This window comes from Myotis daubentonii, chromosome 16 (genome assembly GCF_963259705.1).
Source record: "Myotis daubentonii chromosome 16, mMyoDau2.1, whole genome shotgun sequence".
Classification (NCBI taxonomy): domain Eukaryota; kingdom Metazoa; phylum Chordata; class Mammalia; order Chiroptera; family Vespertilionidae; genus Myotis; species Myotis daubentonii.
Window position 1 is genome coordinate 55,999,609 of NC_081855.1, and position 15,705 is coordinate 56,015,313.

Below are 15,705 nucleotides of genomic sequence, written 5' to 3' on the forward strand. Positions count from 1 at the left end.
AGACTTGTTTCTTCTCTTCAGGCGCCACCGGCTGAGTGAGGCCTTCCCTCCCACCGCCCGCGGGCACAGGGGCGATTGCCAGCCTCGCCCGCCTCTGTGTCCCGTCTGGAAAACGGGTCCCTCTCGTAGCGCTGTCCAGAGGACCCGCTGGGAGGGCGCGTCACACACGCAGGCCCGGGGTGCTATTGGCTCCCGAGCCGGGATTCAAACCCGAATCTGCCAGCTCCCCACCTCTACCTTTCCCACCAGCACACACCACGCCGCATGTCCCGGTGCCAGAGCCACGGCCGCCCGGAGCCACGGCTGCCTGGAGCCACGGCCGCCCGGAGCCACGGCCGCCAGGAGCCACGGCCGCCAGGGACCTTTGCTTGGGATCTCCAAGGCCCCTCTGCCCTGACCACAGCCGTGGGCGCCAGGGCTGGGGAGATGGCCCGTCCGGGGAAGCACTTTCTTCAGCAAGTCAAGGCCCCTGAGAAGGAGCAGCAAAGGGGCCTCCCGGCCAGCGGGAAGCGGGAAGCGGGAAGCGGGAAGCGGGAAGCGGGAAGCGGGAAGGGGGTGAGCAGAGGCAGGTGAAAGCGGGCCTGGCGCCTGGGGACAGGTCGGTGCCCTGGGTGACCCCCGCCTGGCCGCTGGGTGAGGGAACGGACGTCCAGATGAGCTGTTATTCAAAGGATTCAGGGAATGTGGGTCACTTACGCACAAAAGGTCCCGCTGGACACCAGGAATGCGGGAGGCCCTCGCCATGCCTCCCGCTCCTCTCCCTCCCCGCGCCCCAGCTCAGCACCTCCTCCCTTTCCCACTCCCTCGCCCGGCTTTCTCTGCATGCCTGGGCGCAGCCCTGCTCCACCCTGCCCGCCCTTTCAGCTCCAGCCCTCACCCAGGTCCTCCTTCTCAGGTCACGGCCTGTGGGTGCAGGGATCGGGTGACTACCCTCACTCGGCAAGAAGGTTGTGTGTAGTCAGGGCCTGGGGCGGGGCGGACAGGCCTGCTCAGAGGGGCGTGGGCATGGACGCCCCTCTGGAGGGAGTGTCCCCCACCAGGAGGCATGTGGAGTGGGGGTGCGGTAGGCCCGCTATTGCGAGCTTGCTAGACCTTCAGCCATGGGAGGAGGGAGCCGGGGTCTGGGTGGCTGGAGGGCCTGGCATGCCCCCTGGCACGGTGGCCACAGGCCAGGGGCTTCGGAGAGGTTTGGTCCGCCAGGAGGGTCCCCCGTGGGACCCCATGCCCCAGGCCTGTGAGCTCTCCAACCCCAAAGGGAGAAAGAACCCTATTCAAGACGATGTGGTCCAAACTCTCGCCTTGTCCACGACCGCGTCTCCTGGCAGCGGCGGCCGGCGGTGGCCACTGCAGGCTCGGACGTCGCCTGGAAGGCATGTCTGGGGCTGTGAGTCTCTCATCGGCTGCCAGAGAAAATATTTTTTGCAGGTTTCTTGTGAGCTGAGCAGGAAAACACGAGGCCCAGCAGGATACGTGGGGGAGGGAGGCCCGGCCCTCTCCAGGCGTCTGGAAGACAGTCGGGATGACATCACCAGGCTCATGGGGACTGCAGGTCCCGGCGGCCGAGAGGGGACCCAGTGAGCAGAGCGGTCAAGGGCGGACTGGCCTGAGCCTGGGGAGGTCATGGGGTCGTTGGAAAAGCCATGCCCTGGAGAGGCAGACGAGAGGGGAGGACTGTGCTGGAGATGACTTCTCCAGGGGCCTGCGTGAGCCCAGCTACAACACACGGACAAGAAAACCACCAGAGCCGGTGAGACGTCTGAAACCCAGGTGGAGTTTTGCAAGTTCAGATAAACAAAAAAGGAGAAAATGTAACCAATACTCATACAGAGAGAACCGTGTCACTACATGGGCATCTGTCATCTGTCATCCATCTCTTCAAACACACACGCGCACACACATGCGCGCACACACACACGCACACATACACATGTACACACACACACACACAGCAAGAAATACTAAATGCACCGTTGCATAGCTGGCTTCTGGTTTTGAAGCCAAGAAGGGATCATGAACATCTTTCCGTGTCATTAACTCTCTCCTGCGACGCGGTTTGAGCATCTGCAGGGCATTCTGACGCGGGCTGCCCCCAGGAGGCAGGACCAACTTGCCAATGGCAGCTCCAGGCTTGATGGTCCTTACAGCTCCCAGCCCCACAGAGGAAGCAGGTGTCCTCAGCCGTTACTATGGCAAAACACTCGAGAAAGGCTCTGATTGGCCAGGCTTGGATCCTAAGCCCATCCTTGAGCCAATCACTGCAGGCAGAAGGATTGAGGGCTTTGATTGGCCAGGCCTGAGCCCCATGCCCATCCTGCAGCCAGGAGGAGGCTGAGGGGAGGGATGCGGCTGGGGTGGGGGGATGAGTGCCTACCTCCACCCGCCCCTTCAAAGGAACACCATGGGCCCGGCCAGTGTGGCTCAGCGGTTGGGCGCTGACCCATGAACCAGGAGGTTGAGGTTAGATTCCTGGGTTACGGGCTTGATCCCCAGTAGGGGCTGTGCAGGAGGCAGCTGATCCAGGAGGCAGCTGACCGATAACTCTCTCTCATCACTGATGTTTCTATCGCTGCCTCTCCCTCCCTCTCTAAAATCAATAAAATTATTTTTTTTCTTGAAAAGGAGCATCATGGGTCCCCTGCTAGGCAGATACCGAAGGACATTTTTTTTAAAATTCAAGCACAACATATACACGGAGAAGGACACAGATCTCAAGGGTCCAGCTTGATACACCCCTGCACAGGGGACACACCATCCCAACGAGAAATGAAACATCACCAGCACCCAGTGTCCTTCCCAGTCCCCCCCCCCCGCCACTGGATCTCAGTCCTGCACTTCGTCTGGCTTCTACATTAGATCAGACCATCCCAAGCACACCCCAGCCTTTACAAAACCTGTCTGGTCACTTTTGCAAAGGTAATTATATTCATACTAGTGACCTGGTGCACGGATTCATGCACAGTGAAAGGAAATTGATTAGAAGGTGGCCAGCGGGGCGGGCCTGGGTGAGCCGGGCCAGACACGCCCTGGAGACAACCTCCCGCGGTCCCTCCCCGGCGTCTGCGGAGTGAGCGGGGTCCCTCCGGCAGGCGGGGTCCCCTGGCCTGGCCTGCGGGGATCGGGCAGAAACCGGCTCTCGGACATCCCCCGAGAGGTCCCGGGGTGCAGAGGGCGCTCTGCAAAGTTGCTGTCGGACAGGGTGCGGAATGCAAACACACGTGTGCAGCAAACCAGATTCAGGGCCAACAGTGCCCAGCAACAGCATAACCCACGGCCCAACGTGGAATCGCGCGGCCCCACGAGGAATCGGGCTCCCTCCTCTCTGGTTTCGGGGTGTGTCACCTGAGAACCGCTGCTGCCAAGTCACTGCAGCTCGGCAGCTCCTGCGTTGAGCGTCTGCCCCCTGGTCATAGCGACCTTTCCTCGTCATAGGGACCGGTCGGACGGTGGGAGGGACACTTAGCAGATTAGCCTTTTATACGTACAGATGGACATCGCAGTCACTGCCGACAGTTTGTCTGCATTTACCTGCAGGGAGTGACCATCTTAGGAGAAAGGTGATGAGGTGGCAGGAGTCTTATCTGTTGAAATCGCTCAACATCTGAGAATCGGGACCAACCATCCCCTTTGCTTCCTGAGAAGGCGACCCAGAGCAGAACCCGGAGCAGAACCGGAGCAGAACCCGGAGCAGAACTGAAGGACAGGCAAAATCAAAGGAAGGTTGTACTGCCGTTAGGATGGGACACACGTGCCAAACACCGCGCTCGTCAGCGTCAGCGCATAAGGAAACCAAAGTCCGCGCTGATGCCGCGCAAATGCTCTGGGGGGTCTGGTCCTGGGGTCCCTGGTGAGATGTTTAAGCCATTCGTTTCTTTCCTTTCCTTTCCTCCCTTTCCCTTTCCCTTTCCCTTTCCTTTCCTTTTCTTTGTTTGAGTGTTGTTTATTAATTTCAGAGAGGAAGGGAGCGGGAGCAGGAGAGAGAAACATCAATGATGAGAGAGCATCATGGGTTGGCTGCCTCCTGCACGCCCCCGACTGAGGATCGAGCCCACAACCCGGGCCTGGCCCGACAGGGAATCGGACCGTGACCTCCTGGCTCATGGGTGGATGTTCAACCACGGAACCGCCCGGGCCCAGCCGGGAGGGGCTGGTGTTTTATTTGTAGTGAAAAGCAAACCCAACAGAGGCCGAAGCCAGAACACCAGCCCGTTTTCAGGAGAGACGGCGACCTTTTCTTCACGCCCCGTTCCTCAGGACGGGTGAGGCGTGACCCCCGCCCGGGGCCGGCCTCGGACAGCGCTCCTGCCTCCTGGCTCTGAGGGACCGGCCAGGGGCCGCCCTGCGGGAGGGGGGCTCAGGGCGAGAGGCTGGGCACACGCTATTTTTCTGAGGCTTCCTTTCCTCGTGCTCAGCAAAGCTGTGAGTGCCAAACCTCGGGGGGCGGGGGGGTGGGGTGGAGGGTGTGGACTTGTGAGAAGCTGACCTGGAACAAAGGCAGCAGGAGAGGCCGCGAAGCCGGGGAGGCTGTCACGGGAGGGGCCTGGGCTACTGCACGGAACACGCTGGTGGCGTGGAAACACCCAGGCCCCTCCATCAGCGCCTCCCCCACCCCCGCCCAGCTGCCCACGACAGCCCCACGGAGCCAGAGGACTTCCTTGTCTTTCTCCCCGCCTTCCTTCCACCAAAGCCACCCCCGGGCAGCAGTGTGATGCGGGTTGTGTTGGGCTTTGAAACCAGGCCCTGGCCGTGGGCTCAGCGTTAGAGCACCGGCCCGCAGACCGAAGGTCCGAGCCCGCCCCGAGGCGTCGCCCTGGACCGGAATCGGACCCGGGACCCGAGTCCCCAGACTGAGCTCCAGCCACTGGGCTCGGGCACGTTCGGAGGATGAGTTCGCGGCTCCGTGGGCCCAGGCTGGGAGGGCTGGGAGGCGGACAGGCCCACGGGGGCTGCAGGGGGAGGTGAGGGTCCAGGTGGCGGGTCTGAGGAGGGCCCTCTGGGGACGGTGCCCGGTGCTGTGCTTGGCACGACACGTGACAGAGAGAGCCGCGGGCTCCAGCCCAGCTGCCGGAGTGACCTTCGCTCCCTCCCCACCGCTCCCCGCTCCCCGCTCCCCGCTCCCCGCTCCCCGGGGGTGGATAGGAGGGAACCTCCCCCTCCTCACTGTCCGGCTGTGATGGGCGTGACAGCGGCTGAGGTCCTGGTTCAGAAAAGGCCCCGGGGAAGTGGGGCTTCCCTCCCGCGCGCTGGCTCTGCGCTGCACGGCGGGCCCACGGCCCTCGAACCCAGGGCTCTCCCTGTTTCCGCCTGTTGTTCCGGGCTGGTCCCCGCCCGGCCCACGCTCCAGCCTCCAGCCCCGCGAGGCCCCCGCGCCCGCCCACAGCTGGTAGCTGTTACGCTGCCCTCAGAGGTTTACAAAGGCTGCTCTGCGTTCTCCCTCCTCTGCCAGCGCCCGGCCTTAAAGGGGCCCAGCCAGCTTCCCCGCCTGGGCCGCAGGGACCCTCCCTCGGGATTCTTCCCGGGTGTCCTGGTGTGGAGCGGGTGCCGGGACGGGACCGCCAGCGTCTGGACCACCCAGACTGCCGGGAGGGGGGCTGGCCTCCTCGTCCCCCTCAGATGGGGCTTTCACCCCCTCCTCGGGCAAGCTCAGGGCAAGACCTACTTCTGGGGGACACCGTGCCAAGGGAGTCACCGGCACCCGCTGTGCAGAGGCCACGCTGAGGCTCAGAGAGGTGCAGCCTTCTGCCCGAGGGCACACAGCACAGAGACAGGGTCGAACCCGGAGACGGCTCCCGTCTGTGGCCATTTGTGACGGCAGCCCCAGGACAGCAGCCCTGGCTGGTCTGGTTCAGTGGTTAGAGTGTCACCCCATGCACTGAAGGGTCTCCGGTTCGATTCCCGGTCAAGGGCACATGCCTGGGTTGCAGGTTTGATCCCTGCCTGGTCAGGGTGGGTGTGGGAGGCAACCAATCGTTGTGCCTCTCACATCAATGTTTCTCCCCCCCACACCCCCCTCTCTTCTCGTTCCCTCGCTCAAAAAATCAATGGGAAAAATATCCTGGGGTGCGGATTAACAACCACCAAAAAAATAAGCCAAGAATGGCCAGCAAGTGGCTAAGGTGCCGGAGCTGGGGGCGGGGGGTGGTCTGTGGCTCTGCTGTTTCTGCAGGGCTGTGGGGAAGAGTGCGGGCGGGGCGGGGAGGGGGCATGGTTGCCACCCTGGCTGCCAGCGCCTGAACCTCCCTCCCATTGGGCGAGCCTTGAGCCGCCTCCCTTCCCGAGGCCAAAACGGTCCAGATGCTTGTTCTCTGGGGCCCTGGCCAAGCCAGGTGCTCCCGCCTGGACCCAGTTCCGCCATCCTCACTGGACACCCAGGCCTGGCCCTCCTGCCTTTGCCCGGATTCTGGGCCCGGCCGCCCAGTACCTTCTTGCTCCCCGCCCCCCCCCCCCCGCACCCCGACGGGTGGCTGCCTTGTTCCCGAGTTTTCACTCTTACCAACGATGCTAGCGTGAGTCTGGGTCCCTCATCCCTGTGCACACGGTTAACAGGGGACAGGTTCCTGGAACTGCTGTCCCTCCCACCGGGGACACGCCCTGCTCCCCGGAACAGTCAGGTGGCCCCCACCGGAGCCCCCAGCGCGGCCCCACGGTGCCCATGACCCCAGTGTTAATACCCAGGCGGTGTGCGTTCACGTGCGATCGCCCGTGTCGCCCACTAGCCCGGGGCTTGGGGAGGACAGAGACCGGGTCTGCTTGTGCGCTGCACCCGGGGCCGGCACCCCCAGCGCCTGAGGCAGAATGGACGCCACACCCCTTCTGCGTGAACGAGCCGGCAGCACGGTGCAACTTTAATCATCCGAGACGGGACTGAGCGGGAAGGCGTGAGGAAAGCCCGGCAGCCATGAGGCCCGGTCTCCTCGCTTCCGGCCAGCGGGCAGCGGGGACTGGGGATTCTCGGCCGGGGGTGAGCCTCGCTGGAACCTTCCGGCGCTCTCCTTCAGCTCAGAGAGATCAGTGGGAGCGGGGGGACATCTGGAGGCCGGTGTGGGAGGCGGCTGTTGCGGAGGGGAAGGAGCTGGGCTCAGTGTTCGCCCCTGGGGGAGGGGGCGGGTGTGCCCCTGGGGAGGGCAGCCCCCGCTAGTCCACCCCCGAGGAGTTGGTCAGGTAGAAGGGGCGGATGACGCCCCGGAAGCTGCTGAAGGAGCCCGCGGGGCAGGGGAAGGAGGAGGCCCTCCTGGAGCTGTTGGCGTTCAGGGCGCTGGGGATCTCGGCCTTCCCGCCCTCGAAGGCCGTGACGTCGGCCACGAAGCGGCCCCCGCAGAGCATCAGCGCCTTGTTCTCGTAGCCGATGGTGGGGTCGGAGGAGCCGGGCTGGGAGAGGCCCAGGACGGGCACCTCGTCGGAGGAGCACGAGAACCCGTAGTTCCAGCAGCTCTGGACCGTGGGGAGGTAGGCGAGGGTCCAGGAGACGCGGCTGGTCCGGAAGAGGAAGCTGGGGTGCTGCGGCGTCTGGAAGTACCCCGTGGGCGCAGACGTAGGGTCGTAGCGGCCGTAGCGGCCATAGGGTTTAGAGTACGAGCCGTAACGGTAGGGGTACGAGTCATAAGAGCGGCGGGAGGAGTCTCGGGAGCTCCTGGTCACGGCCCAGCTCCAGGTGGGCGAGGTGTAGAGCCGGGGCTGGTAGGCGTCCTGGCTGAGGTTCAGGCCGCGGAGCTGGGCCAGCAGCGGCAGGGGCACCGTGTGGAACTCCAGGGCCTGCAGGGTCTGCTCCTGGAACAGGGCGCGGTGGCTGCGGTACAGGCTCAGGTTGCTCTGCAGCTGGAAGAGGTCCTCGGGCGGGATCATGGGGAAGCGGACCTCCCGCACCAGGCCCTCCACGTCCCCGGGGGCGGCCCCCTTCTCCCGGCTCCAGGCGTCCAGGGCCGTCAGCAGGGCCAGCTCGCTGGGCACGGCCAGCTCGCTCCGGGAGAGCAGGGCGCGGAGCAGGGCTGTGGGGACGCGCGGCCAGGCCTCGGCCCCCGTCAGGGCCTCGAAGTTCCAGGCCAGGAACTGCACGCACAGCTCCTCCAGCGTGGGGTCCCGCGTGGCCAGGGCATAGGCGTGGAGGTCCAGGGCCGTCTGGAAGGACAGGTCCTCGGGCAGCAGGAAGGCGAAGAGGCCCGCGCAGTAGGCCTGCAGCTGCTGGGCCCCGAAGACAGAGGCCAGCTTGTGGAGGCACTTCACGTTGGGCAGGGACACGTCGATCCGCCGGGAATAGAAGTACCTGGAGGGGGCGGGGGGCTCAGCACCAGGGGCCGCCCCTTGCCCCGCAGGATGGCAGGTGTGCCCGGGGCGGCTGCCGCCTCTCTTCCGGGTTTGCCACTGACCCACTGACCCCTGCGTGCGGCCATTGCAAGAGGCATCAGCCTCCATTCTCCCCCCGATTTATCTCAGGTCGACCCGCATTCCAACCTCGAGTTTGCTCAGAGCCCTGGGCACCGACAACGGGGTGGCCCCGGGCCCGGTCGGCTGGGAGAGGCCCCACCACCTCCCTCTTCCATCGCCATCCCAGGGGCCACCATCCCCGCAGGTGGGCCGAGCCCGGCCTCGACAGGGCCTCGGTGCCAGGACCTGCGGGCCACCCTGGGCACTGCCCCTTCTCCTGCAACGAGCCTCCCACCCCGCGCCCGGGGCCCAGCCAGTGGCGGTGACAGAGGGCGGGCCCGGCAGGATGGTTTTGTCGCCACCTCTTGCTTCTCATTTCAGCTGGGCAGTCCCCACCCAGCCCCGGGCTCCGCCTGCCCGAGTGGTGGGAGCGGTCACCATCGTCCCGGCCCTGCCAACACCCTGAAAGGCGTGGGGTGTCAGTGACCCGAGAAACCATGGGCACTGGCAAGGGGCCAGGTAACTGGCAGAGGCCTCAGCAGCGGAAGGGGGTGTCTGCGGCCTGACCCAATGGGGAGGGGTCTCCTGAGGCCTCCTGGGGCCGGACACGCAGCCTCTGCCTTGGAGGCAGGAGAGAGACAGACAGACAGGCAGGCAGACAGGCAGGCAGAGAGCCCCGAGCACTGCCGGAGGCTGCGGCACCGGCCTCCTCCTCAGACCGGCAGAGAAGCAAACCCGCCGGACGGGCGGGCTGGGAGCAGGCCTCCGCCTGTTAAACGCCACCTGGGTCCCGGCACGTCCCTCTCGCCTGGGAGCGCAGGTCATAAGGGAGACGGCTTTCCTAGGGTTCTTCCAGCCCAGTTCCCGCAGCCCCGCGGGGCCCCCTGGTGGTGGCGAGCGAGCACTCCCACAGGGCCGTGCCTGTGTGCGAGAGTGTGCGTGTGTGTGCGTGTGGTGTGTGATATGTGTGCATGTGTGGTGTGTGATGTCTCTGTGTGTGTGATGTGTGTGCGTGTGTATGTGTGTGATGTGTGTGTGTGTGCATGTGCGTGTGTGTGTGTGCACACATGTGCCCAGCCGCCCCGGGACACCCACCTGAGGAAGTCTGTGACCACTGGCAGGCACTCGGCGTCCACCTCCATGGTGACCGTGCTGCCCGGCTCTGACCACAGGGCCTGGGCCTCGGGGTTGCTGGTCAGGATCAGGCTGTGGGCGCACAGGCTCAGCGGCTCGGCGCCGTCCGCCTTCACGGCCACGGTCAGGTCGCAGTCGCGCTGGCTGTCGAAGATCTGCGCGAGGGCCGCGGGCAGCGCCCCGGACAGGTCCAGCGTGTGGGCGCTGCCGGTTTCTAGGAGGGGCAGGGAGGGACCGCTCGCTGGCACAGCCAGCTCTGCGACCCGGAAGTACTTCTCCTCCCCGAGTCAGGTCCTCCCTTAAATTGCGGCCTCTGATCTGCCTTACTACTCAGTAAGGCTCCTGGGGCATGGACGTCTGCACGGAAGACGGGGTGCTGCTGCCTCAGGGGCCCCCATTCTCCCAGCCCACACCCCGGCTCAACTCACTGCTCCCCAAACCCCGAGGCCCCATCCTTTAAAATTCCAACCCATCGATCAATTGACCACACAGATGTTACCTCTGACCCCAAGCTCCTCCCGTGACGGCCCCAAGCAGAGGGTCTCGGGTGACCCGTGCGAGGCCGGGGGTGGGGGGGGTGGGGGGGGCTGGGTCCTCGGCAGCCTCCTTCAGGGCCTGGGGCGGTTGCGGGATGCGCCCCTCCCCCTCCCCCAGGCATCACTGGGAACTAACTCCACCTGCTCTTCCTTTGCCACAAACAGGTTTAGATCAATCCCCACACTCAAACCAGGTGGCTCAGCGCCCCTCCCCTTCCCACCCCAGATCTCAGAGCCTCCTGTGCGCGCCACTCAGCAAGGGGGGTCCCACCACAGGTCTTCCTGCCCCCCCCCGCCCCGCCCAGCCTGCTGCTCCCCCGCACCCACCCAGCCTGGTGCTCCCCTGTACCCCGCCCAGCTGGTGTGGCTCAGTGGTTGAGTGTCGACCTATGAACCGGGAAGTCAAGGCACATGCTCAGGTTGCAGCCTCAATCCCCAGTGGGGGGCGTGCAGGAGGCAGCCGATCCGTGATTCTGTCTCATCATGATGTTTCTCTCCCCCCCCCTCCCTTCTTAAAATTAAAAAAAAAAGAGAGATGCCCCAGCCATGGCCGGTGTGGCTCAGTGGTTGGAGCGTCCTATGTACGGAAGGGTGGAGGGTTTGATCCCCGATCAGGTTGGGGGGTACAGGAGGCAACCGATGTTTCCCTCTCTCTCCATCTCTCTCTCTCCCTCCCTCCCTCCCTTCCTTTCCTTTCTCTCTCAAAAAGAAAAGGAACCCCCAGGCCTCTCAGCCCAGGACGGTCAGCCCCAGGCCCCTCAGCCCAGGCCTCTCAGCCCCAGGCCCCTCAGCCCAGGACGGTCAGCCCCAGGATGGACCCTCAGCCCAGGACGGTCAGCCCCAGGCCCCTCAGCCCAGGACGGTCAGCCCCAGGCCCCTCAGCCCAGGACGGTCAGCCCCAGGCCCCTCAGCCCAGGACGGTCAGCCCCAGGCCCCTCAGCCCAGGACGGTCAGCATGCGCCCGGGCGCCCGGGGCCTGTGTGACAGGCTGCACTGGGACCCACAGGAATGAAAGGCTGGCGCTTAGAGAGAAGCCTGCACTCTGCAGACCCCTGGGTGTGGGGCCGTGGCTCGGGGACAACCCGGGATGGTAGGACGGTAGGACGGGCTGCCGTGCGCTCTGCAGGCTGTCCCGCCTCCGGGAGAGTGGGCGTCACCTCGAACCCGCCCACGGGTGTGTGGTGGGCTTGGAGGGCCTGCGTGCTGGGCGGGGCAGGGAGCCGCATGACCAGGATCCTGGCCCAGGGCAGGATGCTCGGGGGCCCAGACTTTGGGGGGGTCAGGTGGGGCAACCCCGGGGGCCCAGGCTTTGGGGGGTCAGGTGGGGCAGCCACGCACCGTTGCTGCAGATGACGCCGGCGTCCTGGTTGTGCCTGCACTTGCTCCTCAGCCAGCCCAGGGACGAGCAGTTGGCCAGCGAGGGCTCTGTCCCCGAGCACTGCACTTCGTCCAGCATGATGGGGCCCGTTCCTGGGGGGCAGCGAGGACAGACACTGGAGGGGCTGGGGCTCCCCGGGACGCCTGACGAAGAGCTGTCACCTCGCTGGCTCGGGGCGGGGGCGGGGAGGGCATCCCCAGCCCTGAGCGCGTTACGTGGTGCCCACGTGGGTCTTTACAGGGCTCGCCGTGGCTACTCGACTGCGGGCTCCCGCCTCTCTGTGCCGCCAGCCAGCCTTCCGCCCCGGCCCGCCCGCCCCGTGGACAGCGAGTTACTGGATCTCGGTTATTCCCTCTTAGGAGTCGCAGCCCCTGTGCGGGGCGGTCTTCCTGCTCAGCTTTCCTTCGGGTGAAGCGTTTCAGGTCAGACCCCGGGAGAGGGGCTGTGGCCGAGGCAGGGCCCTGGCTGAGCCCGTGAATGACGTGCCAGGGGCAGGGGAGCGAGCACAGGCGGAGGGAGTGGGGGGCCCTCCCGTGTCCCAGGTGACGGCCGCCCCCCTCCCCCGGGGCGGGGCTGCTAGGGAGCAGGCGACGCGGCCTACCTGGCCCAAAGGCGGCCCTGCCCAGGGCCTCGGTGGCGTTCTCAAACCCCAGGGCGCGGCAGACGACGCTGGCGTCCACCAGGTCCCACAGGTTGTCACACACGGTGCCCCACTGGCCTCCATAGAAGATCTCCACGCGGCCCTCGTTGGGGGCGTCCCCGTCGGCCAGCCGCATGTCACCATCTCTCACGCCTGCGGGGCTCCCGAGGGCACACAGGTCAGCGGGCAGCGGGCAGGGCTTTGGCGGGGGCGGGGGGGGGGGCGGAAACAGGCCGGAGAGCCAGTGCAGAGAGTGGTCTTGGCCCCGGAGCCCAGGTGCTGTCGGCCAGGCTCAGCCCCGGCTGCAGCTGAGCGGCACAGGGCAGTTCTCAGTTGGGGTACCGCAGGCTTTTGCGGGGTCACCAGGGTGAGTAAAGTCCCCAGGCCTTGGGGTAAAGAGCCTGAGGCAGGCGCCAGGACTCTGCAAGTCCCCGCCCTTGTCCCCCGGCATCTGGCGGGTCTGACGGCCCCTCCTGCACACCCCACCTTCCCCGCCCCCATCTGTCCCCTGGGAGCTGGAGGGAGTGGAGAATTCCTTGGTTTCCCCCCAGGTGAAGCCACAAGACTTGGGACACCTGGACCTCAGTGAGAGAGGTGTCCTGAGCTGACCCTGTGACCTGAGCTGACCTGTGACCTGACTGACCTGTGACCTGAGCTGATCTTGGCTGACCCAGTGACCAGCACCGGTGGAGCGTTGCCTGGCCTCCCGCAGGCACTAAGCCTGCCCAGCCAGGGAGACACAGATGCGGGGCCGCTGGGGCCCAGCTCACCTTGAGTCCCTGCGACCAGCAGCCACACCCAGAGGAGCCGGGGGAGGGCCATGGCGGCCTGGGAGCCTCGTCTTGCAGCGGAAGGAGGCGGAGTGAGGCAGCGAGTGAGCCCTGCGGGAGCAGGCGCAGCCTCCAGCCTTCCGAGTGGAGGGCAGAGGGCGCCACGGGGGTCCCGCTCCTGCAGAGCAGGGAGGGTGCTGGCGCCCCACGGGCCCCTGGTCTCTTCCGAAAGACGTGCTCCAAGGACCTGCAGGCCTTGCCCGGATGAAGGGGGCTGGGTGTCCCTGGGCAGCAAGGACGGAGGAAGAGCTCATCTCAGAAACCAGGCCCTGGGGGCTGTGGGCTGGGAGAGGCAGGGAGAGCCCCAGGGCCTTGCTAGGGACCGGCTCCACCTCAGGAAACAGCCCTGCAGGAGTGGCCAGAGGTCGTGCAGACAGAACATTCCGTGAGCTCTGCGGGGAGGGGAGCCAGAGCAGGCTGAGGGGTGCTTGGGGGGGTCACAGACATCCCGGCCGGGGCGACAGAGGCCCTGGGCAGCCAGGGAGGGCGGACAGGCTGCCCTGCCTCTGTGCAAGTTGGCAAGAGGGCTTGGTCCTCTGGGCAGGTGCAGGCCTGGGCGCGTGCGCAGGTCAGGGACAGGCGAGCAGGCGGTGTCCACGGGGAGCGACCCGACCGCCCCTGCACCGGATGCCCCAGGGACCGGGGAGCAGGGCTCGGGGGCGGGAGCGCCAGGGCCCCGCTGGGCACCAATGGGAAGACGTGGCCCCTCAGGTGCCACCCTTACCTGCCTGAGCGCCGCTGGTGGTCCTGGGCCCGCCTTCCTGCTGCAGGCCCTCTGCAGACTGCCCTTCGCCCGGACCCCGAGGAGCAATGAATGCTTCTGAACACCCCGCTAGTTTCGATTCCCAGAAACCACGTGACATGGGTTTTTTCTGGAGTTGGCTGCTCTCAGGCTCAGGGGGCCCTCTCCCTCCCTCCCTCCCTCCGCTCTGCCTGTGGGTGGTGGTGAAGGCAGCCGCCCAAGGCAGTACCTGGGTGACTTGATAACCACAGAGGGTGAAAGGGAGCAATCCGCACCCGGGCCGCTGGGGGCGGGGCGGGCAATGGCGGGAAGCATGGGGGTGGGGTGGGGTGGGGGATGGGGAGTGGGGCGGGTCTGCATCAGCAGCACGGCTCCTGCTAGCAGCTGACACCGGGTGCTGGTGGAGATGCTCACAACCTCAAGTTGCTCCATCTTCAGCCCCAGGGTCCCAGGAAAACCTGCCCGTCACCAAAGCAACGGGGTCTGCTCCCGGGCCTCACGCCTCCACCCCCTCCCAACTCCACAGGTGGCTCAGCTGTGATGGGAGACGCGCAGGCCCCAGACTCCATCCTCGGCCCGGGTGTGACAGTGTGGACGGCGCTGCTGGGACAGGAAGCCACTGCCGAGTGGGGAGCGCGCTGGGGGCTCTTGGGGGCGGGCCCCTGGCTGGCCTGGAAGATACCCTACGTGCCCCACCCCGGCTCCCACAGAAAGCAGGAAGGGGTTCGATAACCTGTAGCGAGGCGCTGCCGTAAACCTCGGACATGAACTGTTCTTTGTTAATCCTCATCCGAGGATATTTTTCCATTGGTTTTTAGGGCGCGTGGAAGAGAGGGAAAGACAGAAACATCGACATGAGAGAGACACATCAGTTGGTTGCCTCCTGCATGAGGGCCCGGGGCCAGGGAGGAGCCTGCAGCCAAGGTACGTGCCCTCGACTGGGAATCGAACCTGTGGCCCTTCACTCTATGGCTGGTGCTCTAACCACTGAGTCCACTGGGCAGGGCCCGAGGCGACCTCTAGGTTACTTTCTGCGCGCTGGCCACAGCAGCAGGCCACGCAGCCACAAGTCCCTACTGTGCAAGCTCGTGTATGGGGGCTGCCTTCTGGTGCCTGGGACTCCATGTATAGCCCCCCCTCCAGGCCCCGCCTCTGCCCCCGGGGGCCCCCACTCTCCTGGAACCGCCCAGGCCACTGTTTCCCCCTCTCAGTCCTCGGATCCTCTCCAGGCCTTTTCATTGACCTCCCACAACACTGGACGTCGACCGACCCCTGGCTGTCCATCCGCTCAGGCTGCAACAGGAAACAGCGGGCTCTAGCCTCAGATCCTTCGGGGGCTTTCAGAAAGGGGTACAGGCGCTCCCCTCTGGGGAGCAGAACCCCGCCTCCCCCTCCACACACACCTGCCTTTCTCTCTCCTGAGTGCCAGGGCCTCCTTTGCTCTGACTTGTGTCCTGAGCCTACGCAGCCCAGCGGCTCACTCTACTCCCTCTGTAACTTTCTACATAAACGTTCTTTAAAAAAAAATTATTGATTTCAGAAAGAAACGAAGAGGGAGAGAGAAACATCAATGATGAGAGAGAACCATGGATCAGCTGCCTCCTGCACGCCCCACACTGGGATGGAGCCTGCAACCTGGGCCTATGCCCTGACCAGGAATCGAATCCTGACCTCCTGGTTGATGCTCAACCACTGAGCCACACCGGCCGGGCTAAATGTTCTTTTATAATTTGAAAATAAGGGGGTGGGCTGTTTACAAAGTGTGGTACCTGGAGCTGTGACCCCTCACAGGCCAGAGGGGACAGGGCTGCATAGAGTGCAGAGGGCGCTGCCCCGGACACGGTCAGGGGCTCCCAGATCACCCACTCCCTCCGCCTCCCAGAGGCCCAAGGAGGAGGCTCCCTCAGGTCAGCCTCTGGGGACCCAGGCAGGGAGGGACAGGAGTGGTGTGAGCGACAAAAGGAAGAGAGGACCGGACCCAACTGAGGTGCCGCCCCCCCCCCCCCCTGCAGTCCCCAGTGAGGCCTCTCCTTTGAGCTCTGCGGCTCCTGCAGGTTCCAGACCCTCGGACCTCTGCTGGGCGCCAC

The 15,705-nt window shown here is 65.3% G+C and overlaps 1 protein-coding gene across 1 annotated transcript; it reads right to left on the minus strand.

The window, feature by feature from the left end:
* Positions 1 to 6,808: 6,808 nt before the first annotated feature.
* On the minus strand, positions 6,809 to 13,789 carry LGALS3BP (galectin 3 binding protein). Its single transcript, XM_059671407.1, has 6 exons — positions 13,595 to 13,789; positions 12,817 to 12,882; positions 12,008 to 12,199; positions 11,367 to 11,498; positions 9,454 to 9,706; positions 6,809 to 8,257 (listed from the first exon to the last, which is right to left on the minus strand). Exons 1-6 carry the CDS (start codon positions 13,737 to 13,739, stop codon positions 7,132 to 7,134), a joined length of 1,914 nt encoding a protein of 637 aa, XP_059527390.1. The 5' UTR covers positions 13,740 to 13,789; the 3' UTR covers positions 6,809 to 7,131.
* Positions 13,790 to 15,705: the final 1,916 nt, after the last annotated feature.